This window comes from Rhinatrema bivittatum, chromosome 3 (assembly GCF_901001135.1).
Source record: "Rhinatrema bivittatum chromosome 3, aRhiBiv1.1, whole genome shotgun sequence".
NCBI lineage: Eukaryota > Metazoa > Chordata > Amphibia > Gymnophiona > Rhinatrematidae > Rhinatrema > Rhinatrema bivittatum.
The window spans coordinates 74,490,567-74,516,045 of NC_042617.1; the positions used below are offsets into that span (position 1 = coordinate 74,490,567).

The following is a 25,479-nucleotide window of genomic DNA, read 5'->3' on the forward strand; positions in this document are numbered from 1 at the left end:
AGGCCTGGCTTTCATCATGACAACCCAAAGAACACAGCTGAAGCTACACTGGATTGGCTAAGGAACAAAAATAGTAAACATTCTGGAGTGGCCCACTTAATCTGAGTGAAAATCTGTGGCATGACTTGAAGATTGCTATCCATCAATGCTTCCCAGGGAAGCTGCCAGAGCTTGAATAGTTTTGAATAGTCAAATGATCGCATATTGACAAATTTAGGTATACAAAGTTGGTGGAGACCTATCCCAATAAACTCACAGCCTCACATGCAGCTGAAGTTTTTTTCACTGTATTGATGTGGAGAGTGGAAACTTATCAAATTGTTAGATTTCAATTATGTTTTTTAGATACATACAGGTACAAAACTTAGATTGTAAGCCCTCTGGGGATAGGTAAATACCTACAGTACCTGAATGTAAACCGATGTGATATCTCAGATCGAATGTCGGTATATAAAAATAATAAATAAATAAAATATAGTATATGCTTTGTGCCTGATAACCTTTTTGACCCAGAAGGGTGTGGAGTATGGTGTGTTGAGCGGAAAAAAAGACATTATTTAAATGCATGGAAGTCTGATGCACTGACACAATACAATATGAAAAATGTCCAAGAGGATGTAGACTTGATAGCCAATATATAACAGATTGCTAGTTGAAAAGGGACTTGCAAGGTCGCCTCAAAAGGTGATTTTTCCTAATGCCTGTTTGGTGGTGGGGGAAGACAAAGTCTAGACTTGGGAGTGAATAGCCCAAGAGTGAATATGCTGGCAGGGAACTGGCTGGCAGGGTTTTTGGCAGGTTGCAAGTATACTGCTACTTATCATTTTCTACAACACTACTTGACATACCCACTGCTGTACAAAAACACATAAGAGTCCCTGCTCTGCAGAAATCTATTCAAGACAAACCTAGAGGACAAAAAAGACATTGGAAGAGGACAGTATATTACTCTCATCAACTGGCTCACTATTGGATAAATGGAGAGGATAAAAGGTTCAAAAGACTGGAGCTTTATGAAGATATTGGTGACTAGACAAGGCTATGGGTGTCCTGTCTCCATAGGTGTTTTCCTGTTTATTAACTAGCATCCTGCTTCTCAGCACCTCGTCTGTTACTAATGCTATGTGCATGCTTTACCTTGCATTTATTATTCTGCTAGAACTGGTGATTAGTCAGCATGGTCAGAGCTTCTGTTCTATTCAACGCAGCTGGCTCTAAAGGGTTAACTGACAGAAAGTAGAGGTGTCTGTCAGTTTTTTTACCTTGTAACTTTCATCTCTAGTCGGTACTGGTGAGGACTAATGAATCGGCAGCTAACCTGGTCAGTTCTGGATAATTCTCATTTTATCTGCCCTTATTTCAGTGGCCTAGACTGTGCTGGCAGCTCTTATCTTCAGTTTATGCACAGCAAGACTCTTGTTTTACAAATTTAATAAAGTTGTGGTTGAAGTGGCCTCTGTCAGTGAGTAAGGACTGAATTAAGCTATCTGTTAATGCTGTACATAGAAAACACAGTGGAAACAGATTAATGGGGGAGGAAGAACGAAGGTAGAGAAGTCTGAGAACAGCAGTTGGAAGAAGGGAGTAGGTCAAGGTAGCGGTGCTAGTGAGTAGGGATAGTAGAGCAGAACTGGAGCTCAAATGAGGAGGTTAAAGCATGGCGTTTTAAGGCATAAGAGTCAAGGAGTCATCAGGGTGGAGTTAAAGTCCCCAAGTATAGGGGAAGATGATTCAAGGAAGAAGGAAAGCCAGAAATCAAGGTCAGTGAGAAAGGAGGAGGGGGATTTATCAGGGAGTCAATAAGTAACTATTCAGAGCGGTAGTGGGATGAATAGGCAGATGGAATGGACCACCAAGGAAGAAAAGGAATGGGACTGAGGTGGGGCTGAAACCAGCCTACAGGAAGGGGAGAACAGCAGTCCAACACTATGACAGCCTACAGTGTGAGGTTATGGGACATGACAGAGAGCAGCAACTGAAGTAGAGTTCTCAGCAGAAAGCCAGGTCTCATCAAGGTGATAAGATGAGTATGATAGATGAAGGGGTCATGAATATAGGCAACCTTGTTGGAAATAGAGCGGGCATTCCACAAGCAATATAAGAAAGGGAGAGAAGAAGAAAGGAGAGGGGATAGGGATAAGATTGGAGGGATAACAGTTTGATGTGTATAACTAGATGAGAGTTGCCTTGGAGGATTAGGATTAGATTGATATCCCCAGCTGAGAGGAAGAGGAGAATCAGGAAAATACTGAGATGACAGGTGAAGGTGTGACAACAATAATGAGAATAAGATGCTCTCAGGGGAGATAGTGGCTGGATACCAGGAGACATTAAAAAATAATAAACAGAACAGAAAACAAGATAGCTACTTAGATGAAAACCATAAGAGATTAGGGACATTAAGTTTGATATTAGTAATGTTGCAATACATGTACTAGAGTTTAGGAAAATATTCTCAGTAGCTAGTAGAAAGCCACGAAGGTTACATATTCTTTAGTCTCTACCAAGCTAATTAAGGAAACCGGACAAACATACTGTATCCTCTCTTCCACTTAAACAGCAGCTCAAAGAGTGGCAGCATCCCAGTTCCAAACTCAAACACCAAGAAAGATGGGAAAAGCATATAGATGTGTTGTAAATCCCCCCCATGCTTGGCTAAGTGCTCAAGGAGTGCAGGGTGGCAGCAGCCCAGGCCTGAAGTGTGCTGTGGTGATTTGCAAAGTTGGCCCCACGAGGATGCTGATAAAGGTATACATATATATATATATTGCAAACTCCCCAGTACCTGACTGGTTGCTTGAAGAGCACAGGATGGCAACAGCCCATACCCTGAAGTGAGCTGTGATGATTTGCTAAGCTGACCATTAAGACAGCTGGGAGAAGTCTGCAGATTTGCTTCAACCTCCCAGTACTTAGTTGTAGAGAGATAGCCCATGTTTTACCAATGAAAGCACCAAATATGAATCATAATAACCAAGAAATATGCAGTCAAATACTGAAAGGCCCCCAAAAGACACTGTCTTTTGGTTTCAAAGAAACCTTGCCCTGATGAGAACTTTACACTGAAGGATATGTTATCAAGATCTGCCTGTAAGTGCCTGTTTAAATAAAAAAGAAGACAGAGAGACAAAGCAACAACTTAAGCTCAGAAGCAGGAGTTAGGGACTGGACAAGCAAGTCCAGAGGACAGAAAGACCCCTCGCCCCCCACCCCTTGGAAGAGAGGGGAGGCAGTCTGAGACAGAGAAAAACACTCTGGCATAACAGCTGGGCATACAGATGTGGCAGTTCTCCCCCTGAAGAAATGGGGAGGGGGGAAAAGACCTGCAATGCCGCAAAGACCTACCACCCATCACGTGATTATGCATGAGCTTATGCATATTTAATCAGCTGGAAAGTATAAGAAAGGGGGCAAATAAGGAAGAAAAAGTGAATCCTGAGAGCAACCCTGAAGGCGAAACCCGAAGAGTGGCCCGGAAAGAAAGAGCGAATCCGAATCAGCCTGCACCCCTGGCTATCAAGGAGGGAGAAGACTAGGTGTGGCCGGGAGACTGGAGAGAGGAGATGCCCTGATGAGAGATGGTGGTGAGCAGTCGGAGGTGACGGGGAGCCGAGAACAGCCCGACAGCTCTGCCAGTACGGGAAGGGACCCAGAAGAAAGCCCCTAGACAGCCGGTGGCTCTGCTAAAACCCATCCCAGAGTCAAATCTCCTTGCCTCCCCACATTCTCCAGCTCTCCAGCTGCAGCTTGCTTCAGAGATAAACAGGGGAGATCGCCTGAAGTTGGGACCAGGGGTAAGTGAGTTAGCCATAAGCAGTGGCTTAGCTACGGGTGGGCAAAGGCTTACCCACTTTTCATTCAGGCCCACTCAAATTGTTTTTCCAGGACGCTATTACGGTGCAGCCAATACGTCTCAGGAGTTGGGGCAGGCAATCGGAATCGGCGGCAGCTGCGGCACTAAGTTTGGCAATCAGCAACAGCGGCAACAGAGGGTGGTGCGCAAAAGCTGTAAGTTTGGCCACAAAAGTTGCAAGTTTGTTTGAGGCCAGGGCTGGGCCGCACCGCCCAGGAGGAGTCTGTGCTCACCGTGCATGCGCAGGACGCACGTTGGTCAGACAGGAGGAGCATGTAGGCAGCTGAGCAGACCTCACAGCGTGCACACACCTCGTGGGAGCAAGAGAAGCATGGTGAGTGAGGCAGGCCTGACGGGCCACTCTGTCTACCTTGCTTGCAGCACCCTGACCCCACACCATGATTGTCTCTTCAAGAGGGGAGCAGAACCGAGGAAGCCCTTATTATTCAGGTCTGAAAAATGATAAAGAAGCACTCATCTGATCTGGCAGTAGTGAAAGAGGTACCTTTCTGAAGCCGGATGGAAGAGGGGGCGGGGGAGGAAGGGAAGGAGGCTGTTGGTGATAAGGTGAGTCAGCACATCTCCCTCTTCTCCATCTGGCTTCAGAAAGGTACCTCTTTCACTACTGAGGATGGGGAGGGGGTCAAAGATGGGCTTGAGTGTGAAGAGGAGATTGGAGATGGGCTTGGGGGGAGAGGGCTCAGGTGTTTAGTGCCCACCAATGTTAACCTTGGGCCCACCCAAAACTTCATTTCTGACTACGCCATTGGCCATAAGTATTAATACATTAAGCAGGCTAAGGTTTATGGCATGTGTGAACTCACCCATGGTACAGAACTTTCTTTAGAGTAAACTAGAAGGATATAGCTAAATGCTATATCCTGCCAAATCTGATAAATAAAAGTCTATTTCTGAGGAGAACACGTTGCCTTTTTCCTGAGCTTAGGATCGTGAAGAAGGTGGGAGGGCAACTGAAAGTGTCCTGTAGCAGACAGGTCCCTGCACCCCTAAACTTGCTTACATAGTGTCTGATGCAGGTTGTTTTTTGTTTTTTTTTTTCACTGCACAGTTATGCTGACTGGTATTTAACCTCTTACAAGCATGCCTGGATGATTGTACACCTGAGTTGTGGCTTGTAAATAATGGAGAGCTGAGAGGAAATGAAGAAATCAATCATGCATTTCAAGTCTTGTTTCTGGGAAGGGGAGAGAAATCAAGTCCCCATCCCAAATATCTTTCTGAGAGGAGAGTTACCGTACACCTATCCATTTCTATCCAATCTGTAAACTGATCCTTATATTCTCAGTCACAGTATTGGCAATCTTTCATAAGATTACCATGCAGAAAGCTGTTAGTCAATAAGAAGAAGGTTGAACTTCTAGTCTTTTTTTTACATCTAAACCTACTATTTAATTAGGGCCCCTCATATTTGGTTTAAATCAAAATTTTTGCAGGAAGAAAAATCCATCTACACCATCTAGTTCCATCCCTGATGTCCTTGTTTCTGAATTCCAACATATTCATTTTTTTATACAGAAAATTTAGTCATGTTTTCCCCTTATTTTCTTCTGGTTTTGTTGTTGCTTTAACGAAACACCAATAAATTATGGGGGAAAAATAAAATAGAAATTGAAAATGAAGTGTTTCTTAATTTAACTTCAAAACGGATATCCTTTTCCAATAAAAATTAGCCACTGTGGTTTACAATAACTGCAAAAGGACCTGATCTTACTCATTCCAAATAAAACATTATGACATCCCCCACTTGCTTTCCTTTAAGGACCTTTCTATATAATGTTTTAACATTAGTTATTTCAACATGATACTTTAAAATGCAGAATTATGAGTCAACAAATAAGTTTTATGTAGTCCAATAAAAAAATATTTCCTACAACTTGTTTGTTGACCTTTATGCCACATATCCAAGCCGACTAAAGAGGAAACCACAATATTTTAAAATAAAATCCTAGTCAAAATGTTATTAAAATACAGACATGTTTTTCCCGAATCAAAAATGGCTGCTAGGGAGTCATTAGCAGTCAGAGCATACTACTTCAAATTCTAGACCGCTTCAGCTGGCACGTTCTGTTACATCAAGACGTCCTCACGCCGTTGCTCTGGTAACATGCACGTTCCTTTTTGACCCGGAAGTTTCTGTATTCAGTGGCGGGAGATTCCAGTATGGCGGTGCAGCCTAAGGAGAAGTTGTCTTTGGATGGCGGAGCAGAGAGCGGCTTTCTGCAGTTTTACTTTTCTATGCCCGAGAAGCCTGATACAACTGTGCGAGTGTTTGACAGGAGTGATTACTATACAGTTCATGGCAGCGATGCACTCTTCGCAGCAAAGGAGGTGTTTAAGACCAATGGCGTCATTAAGTACCTGGGTTCAGGTGAGGGGCTCCGCGTATATCTCTGCTAAGGGCCGTTTAGTTCATGACTGGAGGTCGGCAAAGCTGTGTTGTGCAAGCTCTGATTCTGCATATTGCGCTTTTCGAGCAGAGGCAGGGATGATCTGTCTGTGGAATTCAATAGAATGGCCAAATGACCCAGTTCTAGTGGCTGGAATAGAGACTTGGCCACTCCTGGTCTTTTTACACTTTCCTCTTTTTACATTTTGATACCTGTAGTGTTGATTAGGCCTACAAGTACTGCAGTACGTTAGGATTTTAAGGTAAAAATTCAGGAGTGGCTAAAACATTTCCTCCAGATACTTTACTAATTTGGAAGCAAATTAATATAATCAAAAGCAGATATTTAGGTGGACACACTACACACTTTAGGTCTTCCTTTATTTTAATGCATTCTCTGGTGTAAGGACTTTCCAGGATGGGCATGGTTACAAACTGTCTTAAGCAGGTTGCATGAGATGAATTCTTAAGATAGGTGTCTTTACTCAGTACCATGAAGTATTTCATCCTCGCTAAGGTAAATTATTTTTGACCTGCAATCATAAATATTATTTAGATTGCTATGGTGGCCTATTTCTTATCTTCCTGGGTCGCTCTATAATACTTTATGAATTTGGGCTCAGTGGAAAACACACTTGGTAGGCAATTTTTCTTATTTTATAACAGTGCTTTCCCGGCTGCGATGTATTCACACACATTTACACAGTAGAAAAACCGGGGTATTACCTGTGTTGGCCATCTCATGGGAAGTGAGAAACCTCTCAATTATAAAGCTGTTATGGAAGGATTTGGATTAGGCTCAAGGGACTATCTAGCATATGCTCAAATTTCTCATTTTTTAAAATCCCTTCCAAAAGCCAATTCTATACGTCTCACTAGATCCCTTTTTGAAAATTGTGACTATGCAGATAAAACTGCAGGGAATAATATAAAAATGTTATGGCCTCTTAAATGCCCCTGCCCACGAGCACCAATGCTATACTTGAGCTTGGAATCAGGATCTAGGGGAGCTATTAAGCGAAGAGGAGTGGGATATTGTATTTATTAGGACAGCCAAATGTTCTAATGCTTCCAATTTGCAGGAGCATTGCTATAAGGTACTGTATACATAGGTGGCATTTGACGCCTGTCAGGCTACATAATCTCCTCCCTATATTTGGATCTCTGTTGGTGAAATTGTGGCCATAAAGGTAATTATTATCACATCTGGTGGCTGTGCCCAAATATAATTCCATTCTGGACACAAGTCACACAATGGGTTTCGCAATTAATAGGGACCAGAGTGACCTTAGACCCTCGTGTGGTGCTGCTAAATATAACAGCAACTGGGTAACACAAGCACTGTCAGTTATTTTGTCTCCAGGTGTACATGGCAGCACGGTGCGAGTTAGCAAGGTTATGGAAGCATACTGTTGGCCCGTAACTACCTATGGTTATTCATCGCCTTCATTCCCATTATCGATTAGCCCACCTTACAGTGCTGAAACATGACCGCCTAAATACTTTTAATCATGTCTGGAATCCATTCATTAAGTGGCTTGCGAATTCATCTTAAACTTGTTTAGGTGTTCTGTGATCTCGTAGATCTGCTGTGGCAGCTTTAGAACAGAATTGTGTTTCAGGTGATGTTTGCTTTGATTTTTGCTCTTGTTTTAGATATGGTTCAGTCCCTACTTAATTTGATTTGACATGTATCTTTATTTTAAGTTATTTCGATATTAGTGATCGTCAGTTCTGCCATAATTTGAGGCTTCTTACTTGAAGCTGGTACATATGCTGCTTCCGATCTCTAGATATGTGGGAACTATAGATGATCCCAGTATGCTTTCCTTCTCTTATTTAAGTATATTGACTCTTTATATTCTCTCTCAGGAGCATTGTGTCAAGGTAGTATGAAGGGGGGGGGGGGGGGGGAGATAAATCTTCAAAAACTATATTGGTTACCATTATAGTTTTAATTACTCTAGTTATACATTGTACTGTTTCTGTGCTGGTTATGTGTTATTTGTGACCAATAAAAATTGTCTAATTTAAAAAAAAAAAATTAGATTGCTTATTGTCTTTTAATTTCTATTGTGCGGACTGTATATAGCATGGATTAAACATCTTATTTGCCATCTTTGACCATTTAAAATATTTTGAAGCTATTTTTTAAATTTAAATTAGCTGCTATTCAGAAATATAACATCTTGAATTTAATTTTTTCATTATGTGTATGTGAAGATGCTCTATTATGGTGGTGATGCCCTCCCCTATTGGTAGTTGATGGACATTAAGGAGCTTGTATATCTTTTTGTTTTTCTTTTAGGAAGCAGGAAACTTGAGAGCGTTGTACTCAGTAAGATGAACTTTGAATCTTTTGTGAAGGATCTCCTTCTGGTTCGTCAGTACAGAGTTGAAGTCTACAAGAGTAAAGCTGGTAGCAGATCATCCAAAGAGAATGACTGGCATCTGGCTTATAAGGTGCAGTTTTCTTAACTTTAATACTGCATTAGTTACTTTAAGTATAACTTGTGGTAAGTGTATGTATTTGCATTGGGATAACGTTAATCTTTGGGTGCATTGTGCACAAGAAATTGAGCCTCTTTCATTACTTAGGAAATGTGTGGTGATTTCAGTATGAACTCATAAATTATGTGTGTTATACTTACCAAATTTCTCTCTCCATACCTCTAGAGCAGGGCTTCCAAACCTTCTGGGGACTGTGGACCTTTTCAGTCTTCAAAAATTTCAGATCCCCATATGTTATGTTTTAATTTTTTACATTAAGTTAAATGCATATGGAAAACTGGTTAATGTATGTATTCCAGAATCATTTGTAATGTATAAAACTCCTTCCATGGCCCCTTCATGAGTGTTCTCCCTCCTGTACTCTTTCCTCCAGAGCACTTTTCTGAGTCCTTGGGTAGGGGCCACTAATTTTAGCTCCCTTGAGAGCATCTGCACCCTGAGTCTTGTCACCATTCTGCAATGCTGCACCCTTCATGTTCCCTTCTCATGTGTCTTTCCTGCTTCCTTCCACGTGTGACCTCTTCTGGAGTGCCATCCCTCCTGTCCTCTTCCGGCCCCTTTCAAGTGCTTTCATTCCTGTGCTCTTCCTGTAGCTCCTTCACAAGGGCTGGCCCCATTACTATAGCCATACCACTTACTCTGTTGTAAGCTTTTCTCCCTCGCTGATAGGAGGAGATAAATGATTAAAACCAAGATTAAAGCACTAAGAATTAAAGATGATGTAGTACCTTTTATGATTTCTCTCCATTATCAATATTATTGATAAGGTTGTGCTCCTAATCAGTAACTTAGAAAGATTATGATTCTTGTGATTTTTAAGGTATAGTGATCAGTTCACTTCAAAAGAGTGGTTCATTAAAAGAAGTAGAGAGATATTAGAACATTTTGTGGTTGATTTATTTATTTATTTATTTGCTGAATTTTATATACCGTCATTCGGTGAAGCCATCATAACGGTTTACAACAATTAAAACAAATATAGAGAATACGATAAATAAGAACATAAATACAATCCAAGATAAAATAATAATAAAAACATATGTAAACAATTAGTAAAATAACTAGTAAAATCAAATAAATGAATAATAAAAAGATGATAATTCTTAAGAGCATTATAATAACAAACGGGCCAATACAGTAAAAATCGCGGGAGAGCGGGTGATGATTACAAGCAAACATTGCCTGCTAGAAAATAGGGATGTATGTAAAGATGAACCACAAGATGCATTCCATATAAACCCAGCACCATAATACCCTCTACCAAGCCCTCAAAAGACAATGAGAGGGATCCATCAGAAATAAGGGGAACTAGAAAAGAAAAAAAAAGAATAAGCAGAACCAAAGCAAACCACAAAAAAAGGCATTGGACTGATCCTGCATCAGTTCTCAGTAAATTTACTTTTGCTAGTGCAGCCAGACCCTGGTCTGGACATTTGTTATACTGAGAAATGACTGTCGGGCTGATACAGTAAAAATCGCGGGAGAGCGCACAGGCCACTCTCCTGTGCGCGCGATTCAGTAAGTTAATTTATTTAAATTAGGGCCCGTGGTAAAAAGAGGCGCTAGGGACACTAGCGCATCCCTAGCACCTCTTTTTTTTGACAGGAGTGGCGGCTGTCAGAGTTTGACAACCGATGCTCAATTTTGCCGGTGTCTGTTCTCAAACCCACTGACAGCCACGGGTTCGGAAACTGGACGCCGGCAAAATTGAGCGTCTGGTTTTCGAGCTGTGGGCCCATTTAAAAAATTTTTTTTTAAAAATTTTATTTAACTTTTTTTCAACTTTTGGGACCTCTGACTTAATATCGCCATGATATTAAGTTGGAGGGTGCACAGAAAAGCAGTTTTTACTGCTTTTCTGTGCACTTCCCCGGTGCCGGCAGAAATTAACACCTACCTTTTGGGTAGGCGCTAATTTCTTAAAGTAAAATGTGCGGCGCTATTAGTCTCGGGGGGGGGGGGGGAATTGGACGTGCATTTTTGACGCGCTATTACCCCTTACTGAGTAAGGGGTAAAGCTAGCGCGTCAAACTTGCGTTCAAATGCCGGTTAACATTGCGCACCACTATATTAGCAAAAATGAGAAGTTGCATTACTGTTCTGAATTCAGAGGAGTTTAGGAAAGGCTTTTGATGGCTCAAGGTTAATAATTTGATATCCCTCTTTAATTTTGGCAGCAATATGCGTATTAAGATTTAATTTGCTGTCTATGATTCCCAAATCACGTGCATGTGATACTGCATGAATTTCGGATTGTAAATTCTCAGATTTCAGTGGTGGTAGGGGATTAAGGGTCATTTTTCTATCTAGCATAATTTCGCTTTTGGAAATGTTTAATATGAGTCTCATGTGAGTTAAAAATTGCTTGATGATAGATAAATACATGGTGTTTTTTTATAGGTTGTGTCGAGAGAGTTGTGTATTGGAATGAGTATCTGAATATCATCGGCATATATGTAGTGTGTGAGACCGAGACCAGCAAGTAGATGACAAAGGGGAAGCATATAGATGTTAAATAATGTAGCGGAAAGTGAAGAGCCTTGTGGAACACCGGTTTTAAGATGAATTTTTTCTGAGAGGGTGGTGTTGATTTTCACTTGAAAGTTACGATTAGAGAGAGAGGAGGAGAACCATTGAAGTGTGTTATTTGCAAGTCCAATTTCTGTTAGGTGGTCAATAAGAATGGAATGATTTACTGTATCGAAGGCAGCGGAAAGATCTAACAAGATAGTTTTGGCCGTTGTCAAAACCTCTAAGGATAGTGTCAGTTAATGAAAGAAGAAGGGTTTCAGTGCTGAAGTGTTTTCTGAAACTGAACTGAGAAGGGTATTTTATATTGTTTTTGTCAAGGTGTTCTGTCAGTTGTTTTCGTACAATTTTCTCAAGGAATTTTGCTAGGAATGAAAGATTAGAGAGAGGACGATAATTTATTAAGAATGTTGGGGTCAAGATTGTCTTTTTTTTTTTAAGATGGGCTTAATCACTGCAGATCTCAATTTCAGGGAAATGGCCTTCAGATAGAGAAAAGTTAATTATTTCCACAATCGGGGTAATAATTCTTTAATTGATTTCAGCGTCTGAGCTGGTATACAGTCTAATGTGTGGTTTGCTGGATTCATATTACTGATTAAAGAATGTATTCCTAACAATACTCAGAATATCTCCAGCTCTCTCATTTATTTTTTTTTTTAATTTTTCTGTCTTATTTATGAAACTTTGCTACTTTCCTTTGGCCTTATCTTCTCCTTCAAAGTGCTCAGCAAAGGTTTGTTGTTTTCAAGTAGGACAGAGTCCCTGAATAGTTCAGTATTGCAAAAGAACGAGGTATAGTAAGAATACAAAATTGCAGTCTGGCAATAAGTTTCATGAAGTTAGTTACAAAATGGAACATAAGGTAAGCGAACATTTCTCCATGTAAAGATGCCGGAGCATGCAGGTTAAACATGTTAAATGATGGGAAAAAGAAATGAAAACACAAACAAATGATATTTGTAGATGGTAAATTCAAATCTAGATATTTTAAGAACATAAGCTCAAGCGATTGTTAAGGATGATATTTATTTGAGGGCTAAAATAGAAAATTTATGCAGACGCTGTAATCTGTGGTTTATTAATTTTCCTAAAGGCCCCTAATATTTCTGCCTTAGATATGTTAAAAAATTACTTCAGTGAAATCCTCAAAGTTTCTCCCCAAACAATGTTTCCTGTATTGAAGGCATGTTATTTGCCTCCAGCTAAAAGTAAGAAAGTTGAAGAAATCCAGAAAAAACTAGCTCCATATTCCTAAGAGTTAAAATGTAAATATTTGAATAGAGACATCGGATGCATTCTTAGCACAGCCTGCAGCTTTAATGGTCTCTTTAGTACCTGAGCCTGATAGAGGCTGGGATACTTAATCTTTTCTTTAGATTTCGTGATGAGTATTTTTCGAAGATGAAAATTCTTCATTTCCGCCTCCAGATCTGGAATATCTGCTTAAAGAAAGAAATTAGTTGGCTAGGTTCAAAGAAGATATCAGAGATGCTCCTAGACTCTGCAAAACATTTACAAGGAATCTTTAGTATAAATAGTGCCCAAGTTTGAACTACTTTAGATCTTAATGATAAAAATTGCTTTTGCTTTTTCTCAATAGGCTTAGAAACTTCAGGAAAAACCCTAAATCGTCTCTATTGGGATAGGTTATTTTATATCCTTGAATTGTATTGTTCCCCTTATTTGAGTTGGAAGTGATTTATATTGTAATATTTTTAATGATTTTTCTTTTTTTCCTGCTTAAATTTCCTTTCAGGTTTTGCTTGAATTGTAATATTAAATGTTCAGTAAATATAATGTGGGGGAAAAAAATCCATAAGCTGAAACCAGCTTTTGATGGAATTCTGTGGAAGTGTGTGCGTGTGCACAGCTTTTACAGTAGCTGTGCTCTGATCGCCTCTGCTTTCTCGTAGGCTTCCCCAGGTAACCTTACCCAGTTTGACGAGATCCTCTTTGGCAGTAACAGCATGGCAACTGCTGTCGGGGTCGTGGGCATTAAGCTGGCCACTGCTGATGGGCAGCGATCAGTTGGCGTTGGCTATGTTGACTCAACCCTGAGGAAACTGGGGGTGTGTGAGTTTCCAGATAACGATCAGTTTTCCAACCTGGAAGCTCTGCTGGTTCAGATTGGTCCCAAGGAGTGCGTGCTGCCCGGCGGCGAGACTGCAGGGGACATGGGAAAACTGAGACAGGTGAGTGCAGCAGGGACATGTAGATTCCGCCGCTGTGTCCGCACGTAAGGAAGGCTCTACAGATGATAACAAGGGCACTGAAATAAACAAGGCCAGATTTTCTAGGCATGTGCAGCATTCATCTACAGCTGTGGTGTGAAGCCTTTGTCAGCTGAATAATGTTTGGATTTTATTAGATTCTAATTGGGTTGCTATTGAATTTGTGTTGTGGGGCACTAGGAATGGGGTTCTTTGGAATATTGAAAGGTACGGTAGAGGGGTGGTAAAGGGTTTCAGTTTCAAAATTAAGTATTTGCTGAGGTATTCTGTGATTATATTGAAACAGAGGGTCATGAAGAGCCACTTCGAGCTTTTGGATCTCTAAATAACATTGTTCTAGGGCTGTCTGACTCCATTTACAATATTTAGCAGTAGTTGATCTGGGATAGTTTCAGTCATTCATTTTTCCCATTTCTGCAGAGACAGGTTGCTGTCCTCATACAGTGTTAGCAGGATGAGAAATGCCAGCTCTAGGAAGTAAAGGCAGAAGTGGTGAATTTGACCACCCTTCTAACAGAAGTCAAATGGGTGTTTTGTTTTGTTTTTTTTAAACTGGATAGGGATTTGTCTTAAGATAGAGGATTTTGTAAACGTATAGAGAAAGATGACCAAAATAATAAATGGGATGAAACAGCTCTCCTATGAGGAAAGGCTAAAGAAGTCAGTGATCAGCTTGGAGAAGAGACGCCTGAGGGGGGGGATAGGTATGATAAAGGTCTTTAAGATCATGAGTGGAATAGAACAAATCAGAGAAATCTTTTCCATTCAAACAGCGTAGCTGGGTTTAAAAAAGGTTTGGACAAGTTCTTGGAAGAGAAGTCTATAAACTGTTAATAACCAGATATAGACTTGGGAAAAGCTACTACTTATCCCTGCGCATTGGAAGCATGGGATCTATCTACTGTTTGGGATCCTACCAGGCACTTGTGACCTGGATTGGCCACTGTTGGAAACAAGATACTGGGCTTGATGGACCCTTGATCTGACCCAGTATGGCAATTCTTGTGTTCAAATGTGTAATTAAGATGATTCTGTACCTGGTCTCTGAAGATGAATGGTGGGTTTTTTTTTTTTATTTTCATTCTTTTTGCAGAGATCAATAACAAAATCATTTCAGATTATATATGTGCCTTTCTGTCTTCCCTTAGAATTTTAACATCCTCACTCTGGTTGTATTTATTTTTACAACTGCACAGCCCCTTCCTTAGGAGCTGTGTGAGCCTTGTTTAATTCAGCCCTTGATGCCTGTAATGTCTGGACTCTGAGATTTCTGCTTGATGCTGATAAATTATCTACTCGGCTGTTGCCAGGCAGAGTGCCGCCTCATCACTTAGGTGCTCCTCAGCTGGTTGCTTGAGGAATATTTCTCACCTGCGTTCTAGTACTCCTCAACTTCTGGCATTCTGCCATCTACATCTGGTAGATTCAGGGCCCCCCCCCCCCCCCCCCATTTCAGCACCTCTTTTGCATGTTATCTATCCTACAATATCTACCTCTTGCTCGGTGATGGCATCCTATGGGTTATACGTGGATATTAGGTCCCTTGAGTTCAGCATAACCCACAGCAGCTCACTGTTTCTTGTTCGCTTTGCATGTCCATGGCTTTTATTTCGTCTCTAACGTACAAAACTCCTCCTTTCCTTTTTTTTTTGTGTGTGTGCTTTCATTTCTGGAAATGGTACATCTCAGTATGGTCACTTCCTTGTGCTGATTTATGACTGAACTGAGATTCAGTGGCTGCAGCCATATCATTGTCCTTATAACATGATGGCTTCTGGATCAGAGATGTGGTGAGAAACAATGAGCATTTGCATGCATGACATCCCAGGATGTTTTTCTACTTCATTTCGTATCTGTTCCTTCCTCTTATTCTGTCACCTGGCCTGCCGGTCTTACTCCCTACCATAGCATGGCTTTCAATATTATGCAAATATTTTTGACCTTTTATTGTCTTAGGCTGGAATATGCTGTCCGTGTCCCTCTGTCTTGCCAGTACCAGCGTAAGAACTGCACTATTCCTCACCCCATTGTTAGCTGACCAGCCCCCCTGCCTCTCTCCATTCTTCCAATTTTCATCCAGCTTTTTTAAAGGACTGTGTCCTTTCAGTGATTATCGAGCCCCTGTGGAACCTGTGAGGCATCCATGTGCTAAAGCCTTGAAACTTCAAAGAAAATTGTCCTTTTTTTTTTCTTTTTTCCTACCGGAAGTAATGTGGATGCCATTTTGATGGATTGCCTCTTCAGGTACAGTTTGCACTTAGAGAGGGATGCTCTAGGAGTCGGTGACCCATGAGTACATAATATAAAGGCAAGCTGCTTTTGAATTCTGTGTTACCTTTCAGCTTGTAAAGTTAGAGTAGAGTTTATCTCTGGGTGCGATGTACACCTGGCAATGAGTTTGTTTTCATTGACATGGTGCACTTTTTACAGAACTTAATTTTGGGCTGAAAGCTTGCTACTTTCAAATAGCCTTTTCATGAATTTCTTGTCTTATGTACACTTTATTTTCTTTGTATTCTATTTACTTGTGTGAATGATGTGTTTGTGACACTGTAACTTTTGCTTTCTTGCGATTTTGTGAACTGCCTAGCGTGGCTTCGCTGATACGGGTGGTATGAAGATTCTTGTAAACAAAATAATGCAAATTGATTGTGGCGTGTTGATATCCGCAGATTGTTCAGAGGGGTGGCATTCTGATAACCGACAGAAAGAAAGCAGAATTCACCACTAAGGACAGCATCCAGGACCTCAACCGCCTGCTGAAGGCGAGGAAAGGAGAGCAGGTGACGAGTGCTGCGCTCCCTGAAATGGAGAAGCAGGTGGGTCTCTCTCTTCTGATGTTTCAGGGACTTGCTTTGGGGTCTGAATTACCCTGCAGGACCTGGATTCTATATTTCTGCTTTGCAGACTGGTGTGAGTTTCTCTCTTCAGTTCCACAAATGGTTTCCTTTGTGTGTTTGAACTCGTTCAAGCAGGGGTGCGATGGAGAATCGAGGTAGGGGAGGAGTGCAGAGGCTGCTCCTAAATCTGTCTCGTGTGCTGTCCATCTCTGCTCTGCCACACGTCTGAATAAAACTTCCTTTTAAAGAATCCCTCTCCCCTGTGGCTTTAATTCCAGGAAGGGAAGGTAAAGCAGGAAGCTAAAAAGGTTGAGGATGCTGAAGCTGGGAGTGGATCTACTTAACTTGTCAACTTCTATTTTTTTTTTTTTTTTGGGATCAGGAATGAAGTGCAGGAAGTTCCAGTAGCTAATTTTACTATTCAAATGTAACTTTTGAAAGACCTTTGCTGGCCAGGATGGTTTTCTTGAAGCAGGTCTTCCTAGAAAGGGGAACCCTATAGCTTCATGTCGAGAGACAGACTGAGCCCGCCCTGGTTTTCCCCCATTGCGTGCATGGGGAAACTTCCCAGGGAAGAGCAGAACTATATCTCCACGTAATGCAGTGGGACAAAACTCAGTGCGTCTCTTATGATATGGAGCTGTATGATCCCCCCCCCTATTCGTAGTACGGTCATCGTGCAGAAATTAAGCCTTCATGCTCATTGTGGAAACATGAAAACTTCACTTGCTGATAGCTGCCATTTTTTTTTTTTATTCTCTTTCCCCATTTTTTTTCAGTGGTTTCTGCCGTCCCTCAACCCTTCCCCCACCACCCCTCCTCTCCTGGCCAAAGACAACTTACCTGAGTGACTGAAGGGACTCATACTGATTATGCTGGTCCGTAGCCTGCTGCTCTAACCCCTAGGCCGCTCCTCCATTCAGTCTCTCCTGTAACCTGAGGGCCGGAGGGATGCATCCTCGGCACTGCTGATTGTCAGAGTAGCGGCAGCCGCCTTCTCTCACTCCCTGGCCCTGTGGCATGATCGGGTCCAACTGGCCCCGATAGATGGGAGATACGAACCCCAATCCCTTGTGTTGCGGTGGCTTGAGCTATACGACTCTGTGGTTTTTTTTTTAATTGATTACCCCCCGCTCCTTCTTTTACATATTAATGTGCTGCACAGTAAAAGTACGTTAAGATGTGGGGGTGATTCTTCCAGGCAGCGACATCCTATTGCCCGATGTCGGTCCATGACAGAAGACTCTGGACCGTTGAATTCATTTGCACTTTGCAGCAGACGGACGCATCAGTCTGTGTGTGCAGTTGACGCCTTTTCACTGAGAGACCATAACTGAGACCCTTGTGATCTTAGGTTGCCATGTCTTCACTGTCTGCTGTTATCAAGTACTTGGAGCTGTTGTCGGACGAGTCTAACTTTGGACAATTTGCACTTGCCACCTTTGATCTGAGCCAGTACATGAGGCTGGATAATGCAGCTGTGAGCGCACTGAACCTCTTTCAGGTAAGCAAGGTTTCCCAGTCATGATTTAATGCCTGCTATGAGATTTGTGTGACACCTGGCATAGATGTGACTTCTGTTACAATTTTTCTCATGGGATATTTCCCTAGCTGGTTAGTTCCAGGATTGATTGCTTTTGACTTTTTTTTTTTTTTGCTTAGTGAAAAAGTTTCTATTCTAAGATGAAAGGGGAAGAAACAGAGGCAGGTGATTTGTGCCTGAGGCAATGGAGGGCAACGTGACTTGCCCTACGTCACAAGGAGAGTTGGTGAGAGAAGCAGGATTTGAACTCTGGCTTCCCTGGTTCTCAGTCTACTGCTCTATCCACTAGGCCAGGGGTGGCCAACTTCAGTCCTCAAGAGGCACAAACTAGCTTGGTTTTCGGGATCTGCATGAGAGAATTTGCACACCATGGAGGCAGTGCCTGCAAATCTTTAATGCATATTTATTGTGCACTAGGCTGCTAGTCCACGTGCCTTGACATTGGCATGGTGCTAGAAATCCATGTCATAGTGCTCATGTGCAGCTTAATGCAGGGATTGTTGTGATCCTTTAGTACCCAACATCACTAAAAAGAAAGATTAAGATAACTCCTGTTTACATGTCTGGACAATTGCCACGTGCTTGATAGTTGTGGCTTCCTCCCTTTCTAGTTATACAAGCCGTTAAAACGGGCTACATTTAAAAAAAAAATTTCAGTCTGTTTTTGGACACTGCACCCGTCTACACTTCTTTTCCCTCACTCCCCCTTCCCCTCGCTCATTCCCCTCGGTCACCCCTTCCCTCATTCTCACCTCCCCCATCATTCTCTCTTCCTCCCTCCCCTTCCCTCATTCTCACCTCCCCCCCTCATTCTCACTCTCCCTCCCACTCCCTCAGTCATTTCCCACCCACTCTCAATCCCCTCCTTCACTCTCAATCCCCACCCCCTTCCCTCTCCCTCTTATGCTCTTCAGCGTGGCCTGCTCATGGAGACTGGAGGTCTCCGGGGATCCCTCCCCAGCGCACACCTCAGCTGCTCCATGCCACCGCCACCACATTGCCTCCCGATATCGCTGTCGCCGCTCCTCCCATCTAGTGTAGCTCGGCCCGCCTGACACTCGCATACCGCTGCTGCTCCGCCCGATATCGTCTCCGCCGATCCGCTGCTGCTCCTCCCAGCGCCATCTTAGTTCCGCTCTGACTGACGTACTCTCCCGTCCGCGCATGCGCAGTAGAGCTGCTCTCTACTGCGCATTTGTGGGCCGTCGGTCAGAGCCCATTTATAAGGTAGATTCCTTGCCCAGTGCCTTAGGTGTTCTTTAAAATTCTTAATTTGACTATTTATTAAAAAGTGTTGGGCCTAAATCTGTGCCAGTTTATAAAATTACCCTGTGAGAAGTACAGCTCAATCTTTTATGATTCAGCCTCATGCCGATTTGTAAACTGCACTTTAATTGGTCCACTCTGTCTCTGTTGGTGGTTTGTAAACAGTATTTGGATTGGACATCTGTTATGGCTGGAGAATAACAGTGGTGGTAGAACATCCAAAGCCTGTGGTTTTGAGCATTTGGATTCCTGGTGGATCCTTTTTGAAGCGCAGGGTCCGAGCTTTGCTGCTTTTTGGCCGTGATAGCTGAGTGAGTCTGAGCACAAGGCAGCAGACAGCAGAGAAGAAGTTCATTTGGAAAGAGTGATGATTGACTACATAGTGTGTGAGAAATGATCTCTTTTGATGATTAAATTCTTAATAAAGGAATTAAGCAGAAATATTTAATCTTTTCTTTTTTTTGTTGTTCTCGGCCTGATTGCTGTAGTGTTTTTTTTGTTTTTTCTTTGTTGCTAGATGGTGGGTTCCCTATCCCCATAGGGTATTAACCTGAGATATTAGGGTTTCAGATATGAAGATATCCCTCTTGAGCTGTTCCTTGGCGTTAGGTGAATGTTGATAGGAAAGGGTTTATTTTAGTGATGGCCTGTAATTTCAGGAGCGAACAGTGTAAACTGGTATTTTTCAGAAGTTATTTTAAGGTATCTTAACGGTGGAACAGTACTTTTTATTTGCTTATGATTCCTGATGGATGCTTTCAGTGCTCTTTTAATGATCAAAATTGTGCGCTGAGGCCTGTGGTCTACTTTCCCTGTTTGATATGTGCTTCATGTACTGTCCCTCTTTTTTTTTTTTTTTTTTTTTTTTTTTTTTTTATGGGCTTATCTAACACCCTTCTTTCCTTTCTGTGAAACAGGGCTCGGCAGCAGATACAAGTGGTACCCAGTCTTTGGCTGGACTGTTAAACAAGTGCAAAACCCCCCAGGGGCAAAGGCTGATTAATCAGTGGATCAAGCAGCCACTAATGGACAAGAACAGAATCGAAGAAAGGTAAATACCAAGAGAGATCTTTTCCTTCTAGCCCGAGCTCTGGCCGAAGCACATTTAGCTGGCGCACGCTACAAGCTGGCACGGTTTGATGTTTCATTACTGATAAAACGGTGATTGTGATGTAGGGTCCAGCATCCATAGAAACTAAACTGGAAAACGTTTTATGGTTTTCTTGCATGCGTCACCTGATCTGGTATCTGACTGTGCCGCCTGGCTGAACTGTATCTCGGGTCATCTCCTGTAGTCCTCCTAGGTTTTCATTATTAGTCAGTAGTAGGGAATTGAGTTTGTGTCAGTGGCTTTCAGAGAAGATGTGAAGCACCTTCTGGTTATGTGAATGTTTTTTTTTATTTTTTTTTCTCTCTCTCCTTTTTTACTTTCTTCCTTCCTGCTTTGTTATTGGGTGCAGGTTGACAACACTCCCTGATTGCACACTGTAGAAGTTGGTGGAGCATTCAGAAAGAGTTAAAAATGAAGGCGAGAAGTATTTTTTTTTTTTTTTATTTTGCAGGTAATTAGGGACAGGGTCAGCATTTTGCTTAATTGCAGGAAAAACACTTCATTGCGATGAAAGGCTGATGTTAGTGGCATGTCTCTTAACAGAGAGTGTTGTGTGGGACCACAGCGGACTTAAATGGACTTGAGTTAGAATTACACTGCTGCTGACACTTCAGAAGGCGAGAGAGACAGACGTGGTGGCAGTACTGGAGTTGGTAACTTGAGCTGGTGCCTTGTTTGGGTGCTTCCTACCCCTCCTAGGAGACCTAGTATATGTTCTGTAGTTTGTTCTTTCCTTTGTACCGCTTTATGTATTGCTTTTGCGCGTGCTTATGCAAATGATGGTGCCAGTACAGTCTGAGAGAAGAATTGAGGGGGGGGGGGGGGTGCTTGGGTGCGATGACCCTCATCTCTGTAAAGTGTAAGGGCTGCCAGCCAAACAGAACATCTGCAGCAGGGAATAGATTGGAAATGCTGGTGGTACTCACTGTAAACCAAAGCAGAAAGCAGCCGCTGCGTCTCTAACACCCCCCTTGTGTGGTAAGTGGTGAACCTAAAGATCTAGAAGAGAATTTCTGGGAAGGTACTAGCTAGCAGGAAAAGGAGCTGAGGTTAAGTTCGACTAGTAATGCAGGAAATGTGTTCTGTCACACTGAACTAGATTGAGAAAGTTGTTGTTAATGCCGAAAGCAGGTAGATTTTAGTTACGGGCAGCTGGAGCTGAAAATCTCCAAGGGCCTTGCTTGCATGCTGTGTGTGACAGCTGGCTTGCTTTCTATGAGTTGTTTTGCTATAATATTCTCTAAAGAAGTAGTTCTCAACCCCCAACCAGTTGGGTTTTCAAGATATCCATAATATTCATATGAGAGATCTGCATGCACTGCCTCAATTGTTTGCAGATCTTTGGGGCCATCCATAAATGATGTTGCGCTCCGAGGTGGGGAGAGGGTTACCATCTTTGTGAGGATGGGGGTTTGGAGGTTCTGATGAAGTATGACGAGGGTGGGGTGTTGATTTCATGCCAGAATGCGTGTGACGTCTGTTATGGGTGGCCCCTTTCTCGTGCATGTTATGCGTATGCTGAAAGCCCAACTGCCTGGTTTTTGACCGGACAGCCCGGTTTTGCAGCCTGTTGTGCAGTGTCCGGTTACCAGGGTAACCGGACACTGTAAAACCCGGTCAGGCAAGGCCAGGGGCAATCGTTGGTGGCAGCCTGGGCAGCACTTACATCCCCTGCCTGTTTTCGGGGCTCGGTTTGGCTCTCCTCCTCCGCCTCGCCAACAGCTGTGCCACACTTGTTGCTACTTTGCGCTGACCTCCTGGGAGTGGCAGAGGGAGAGGAGAGTCGAACCGAGCCCCAAAGACAGGCGTGCAGAATCTGCCTAGGAAAAAATCGGCGCTCGATTTGAAAGGGGCTACCCAGCCGGCCCCCTCCCGGCCCCCAAGCTGTCCGGTCCTGCTCCATGGCAACCCTACTGATTGGGTCTGTCCCGAGGACTGGGATGAGAATCGCTGGTTAATCTTTTCCTTTTCAGGTTGTTTCCCATATTTGAGTTATGCACGGGGGCCTTGCTGTGAGACCAAACCTTTCACAGGCAAGGCGAAGGCAGTAACTTTTATAGAAGGCTTTACTTTCTGGCAGTTATTTGTCTTCCTGTTAAAAAGTAGGCGTGGGCTGCACTCCCATCCCCACCAGTTCCTGTTCTTTTTTTTTTTATTCTGCCTATGGTAAATGTGGCAGAGGCTTGATATCTTGCAGCTTTACCTAATTAAATAAAGTGCTCCTTGTCTTCCTTTCACCTACACCGATTAACCCACTTCTGACTCATCATATCTTCTTCCCGGTTCTCCTCAAACGCATATTTATTGTCTGTCTTGACTGGATTGTGAGCCGCACCCAGCAGGTATTGCCTTGTATGTATGCAACGCCCGTTTTGGGGTGGCAGGTTCATAACAAGTCATGGTCGAAAAGATAGGGTAGTGGGTAGACCAGTCCCCCCTGTGGACAGGGAACTAATCTTGATTTAGTATATTCCTGCAAGTCCCATTTCTTCTTTCCTTGCTTAAGCAGGCTGAGAGCCGATGCCATCGTTTCAGATCACTCCAAGTAGTGTGTTTCCAAAATCAAGTCCGGTTATTTACGACTCTCATCCATAGGTACAGTCTGACAACAAAGTTACTTCTAATGTTAAAACCGTGTGAGCAGCGAAGACATTACTCTCTTTTCTTAGTGAGTAGGTTAATGCCTGCTAATAAATACTTCCTATGTAATCCGTCATTTTTTGCAGATATAGACCTAAGAATGTCATTATTGCAAACTGTTGTGATCTTTATTTGGAATGACAGTATATAAAATGTCAAAATAAATAGGTTAAACCACTGGTGTGGCTGTTTGCGAGCCCCTGCGTCCATGAGTGGACCGGCAGCATGTAAATAAAATCCCAGAAAGGATGGAGGTTCTAGCTGGAGGGTCCTCGCTCTTTCAGAAATGGAGCACGCAGGAAGTCACTCGCTCTCCAGATGCAAGACGGGAAGGACTCCTGGACAGAAGGCATTCCTTAGGCTTGTGCTGCATCTCCCTTTTAGGGGCTAAGCAGTTGGCCAGCCTAGGACTGAACTGGAAAGCTGGAAATTTCCAAGGGAGAAATTAGGCTCAGAGTGTGCGCGCGTCTGTTTCAGATCTGCAAGGAATAGCTGAAGTAAATATCTTTGCATAGTAACCCCTGGTTGTAGGGGCCTCTAGCACACACACAGCTATTCAAATGCTCAAGGTGCCCAACCATCTCCTATTACTGCATTCAACACCCAAAGCCCCCAAGTACCTGGTTCTATTGCGCAGAGGTTTCATGTGTCTCTGTAGTGCCATTATAGCATATTCAGCAAACGACAACCAACCGTTTTTATTATATACTCTAGCACCCTCCTAGGTGGGAGCTATGCAGCCAGAGAAGACAGGGACAAGAAGGTTCCATACGGCTAGCATTGCTGCATACGCTTTATAAATTAGTAGTAATGGGCATTCAGTACATTAAATCCCAGACTGTGAGCTGCTTCAGGAACAGTTCTATTGGCAAGAGTTAGAAATTATAGTATGTGCATTCATATCCTTTGTGCCAGCAGAACGAGGATGGACCAAGTGTATGGGAGATGAAATTCATGAGACTTCTGATAGTGTCGCTGCTGCAGAAGACTGCAGGGAAGCTGCAAGGCAGCAACTGAAAGAATAAAAAAAAATGCACAGTAGAGTGGCGCCAGCTGCTGTGGGCTGTACGCAGTATTATAGAGAGGTTTGAAGAAGTGTGTGTGTATGTGTGTGTTTTCTCATCCACTGGTGGTTAGGATAGCAGTAATCTGATTCTAGCAGAGAAGCTTTGTTTTTCTGCAAGATGCATGCTACCCAGAGATTCCCAGCTCCCCGCTCTTACAGCAGGCAGGCATAGCGGTGATTGGCTTGGTGTGGCTGTAATGAGAGCAGAAATGTTGATACTGATTCTGTTGTAGAGCGCATTTTCTGCAGTTCTGTATCCTACAGGCGGAAAGCTTGTATAGCCTGTGCTCTTACACAAACTACTTGTATCCAATTTTAAAAGAGCAGAAAATAGTCACTTGTAATGGCAGATATAACCAGGGACTTTGACTAGAGATGTTCGTGAACACAGTGGTGCATTGTGACAAGGCAGTTCTTGGTAATTGAAGCTGTTAATTAGCAAGGTGTCCTTGACAGATTCTCTGCTCTGTCTTTATTGCTGACTTCCTGAAGTAACTGTACACAAAGGAGGGGCGCGCCTCAAACCAGCTAAGCAGGGAGCATGTGGCCATGAAGCAAATCCAGCAGCAGGAGTCCCAGGGTGCACATTTACAGAGAGACGGTAACGCCCTGGGTAGAATGCCTGCTCGTGCTGTGCAGCCAGGTATACCTGCCGCTGGGCTGCATTTCAGAAATGCAGAAGAAAACAGCTAGCAAGCTGGTTTATGACATGTCTAAGCACGATTTTATGTATTCACGTTTATACACCACCAAATTGAAACCAGCTAGAATGATCATTTCCACTGGTCTTCAGGGCATACAAACTCAGGTTTTGGTTTTTTTTTATTTTTTTATTTATTTTTTTTACATTTACCAGTTACTAACTCTGTCTTCTTTTACTATCAGTCTCTCGTTTCATCTGCTGCTGGGGTCTGTGAACAGCTCTCTCCTTCCCGGTCCTGGAAGACTGCACAGCCCTGCCCCCTGACATCTGCTTTGTGCGGGGATGCCGGAGACGCTGGACGCTTCTGTTGTGCGCATATGAAGGGCCGCGATAAAGGAGTTGCTCCTTTGTGCACAATGAATGCCATATGCTTGCTCCTGGTTAAAGTAAATTTAGTAACTTAATTTTCTGTTCTTTCGTGTGGTTGCTTGTGTATCGGTCGTCTGTAGCACGCAAGTTGCCTCATCTAATGATTAATGCTACTTTGCCACTTTCTGTCATCTTGGGGCAAGGATGTTATGGAGAAGTTTGTCAGAAGAGATCTTTTTCAGAACTGTGAAACCGGCTTCTGGCTTGATATCTGTTCCTGTGAAGAATGTCTACTAGTCTTGTGGTCTTTGTTAATCAGTGCTAGATATGTGAGGAGCAGAACTGCTGTATACTTTGATCTGCTCGGTGGAAAACAACCTGATATTCTCTTTATGACTGAGCCCTGGCTCTTAGACTCTGATCTACTTAGTTTTTGGGTACTTGCCAGGTTCTTATGGCCTGGATTG

General features: G+C 42.8%; 1 protein-coding gene across 1 annotated transcript in view; it reads left to right on the top strand.

The window, feature by feature from the left end:
• Positions 1 to 5,959: 5,959 nt before the first annotated feature.
• MSH2 (mutS homolog 2) overlaps positions 5,960 to 25,479 on the top strand; it is a 231,687-nt gene continuing 212,167 nt past the window's right edge. Inside the window, exons 1-6 of the mRNA XM_029593377.1 lie at positions 5,960 to 6,242; positions 8,569 to 8,723; positions 13,217 to 13,495; positions 16,207 to 16,353; positions 17,729 to 17,878; positions 20,101 to 20,234. Coding sequence (XP_029449237.1) covers positions 6,035 to 6,242; positions 8,569 to 8,723; positions 13,217 to 13,495; positions 16,207 to 16,353; positions 17,729 to 17,878; positions 20,101 to 20,234 — 1,073 coding nt within the window. The 5' untranslated portion in view covers positions 5,960 to 6,034. The remainder of the gene's footprint in view (positions 6,243 to 8,568; positions 8,724 to 13,216; positions 13,496 to 16,206; positions 16,354 to 17,728; positions 17,879 to 20,100; positions 20,235 to 25,479) is intronic.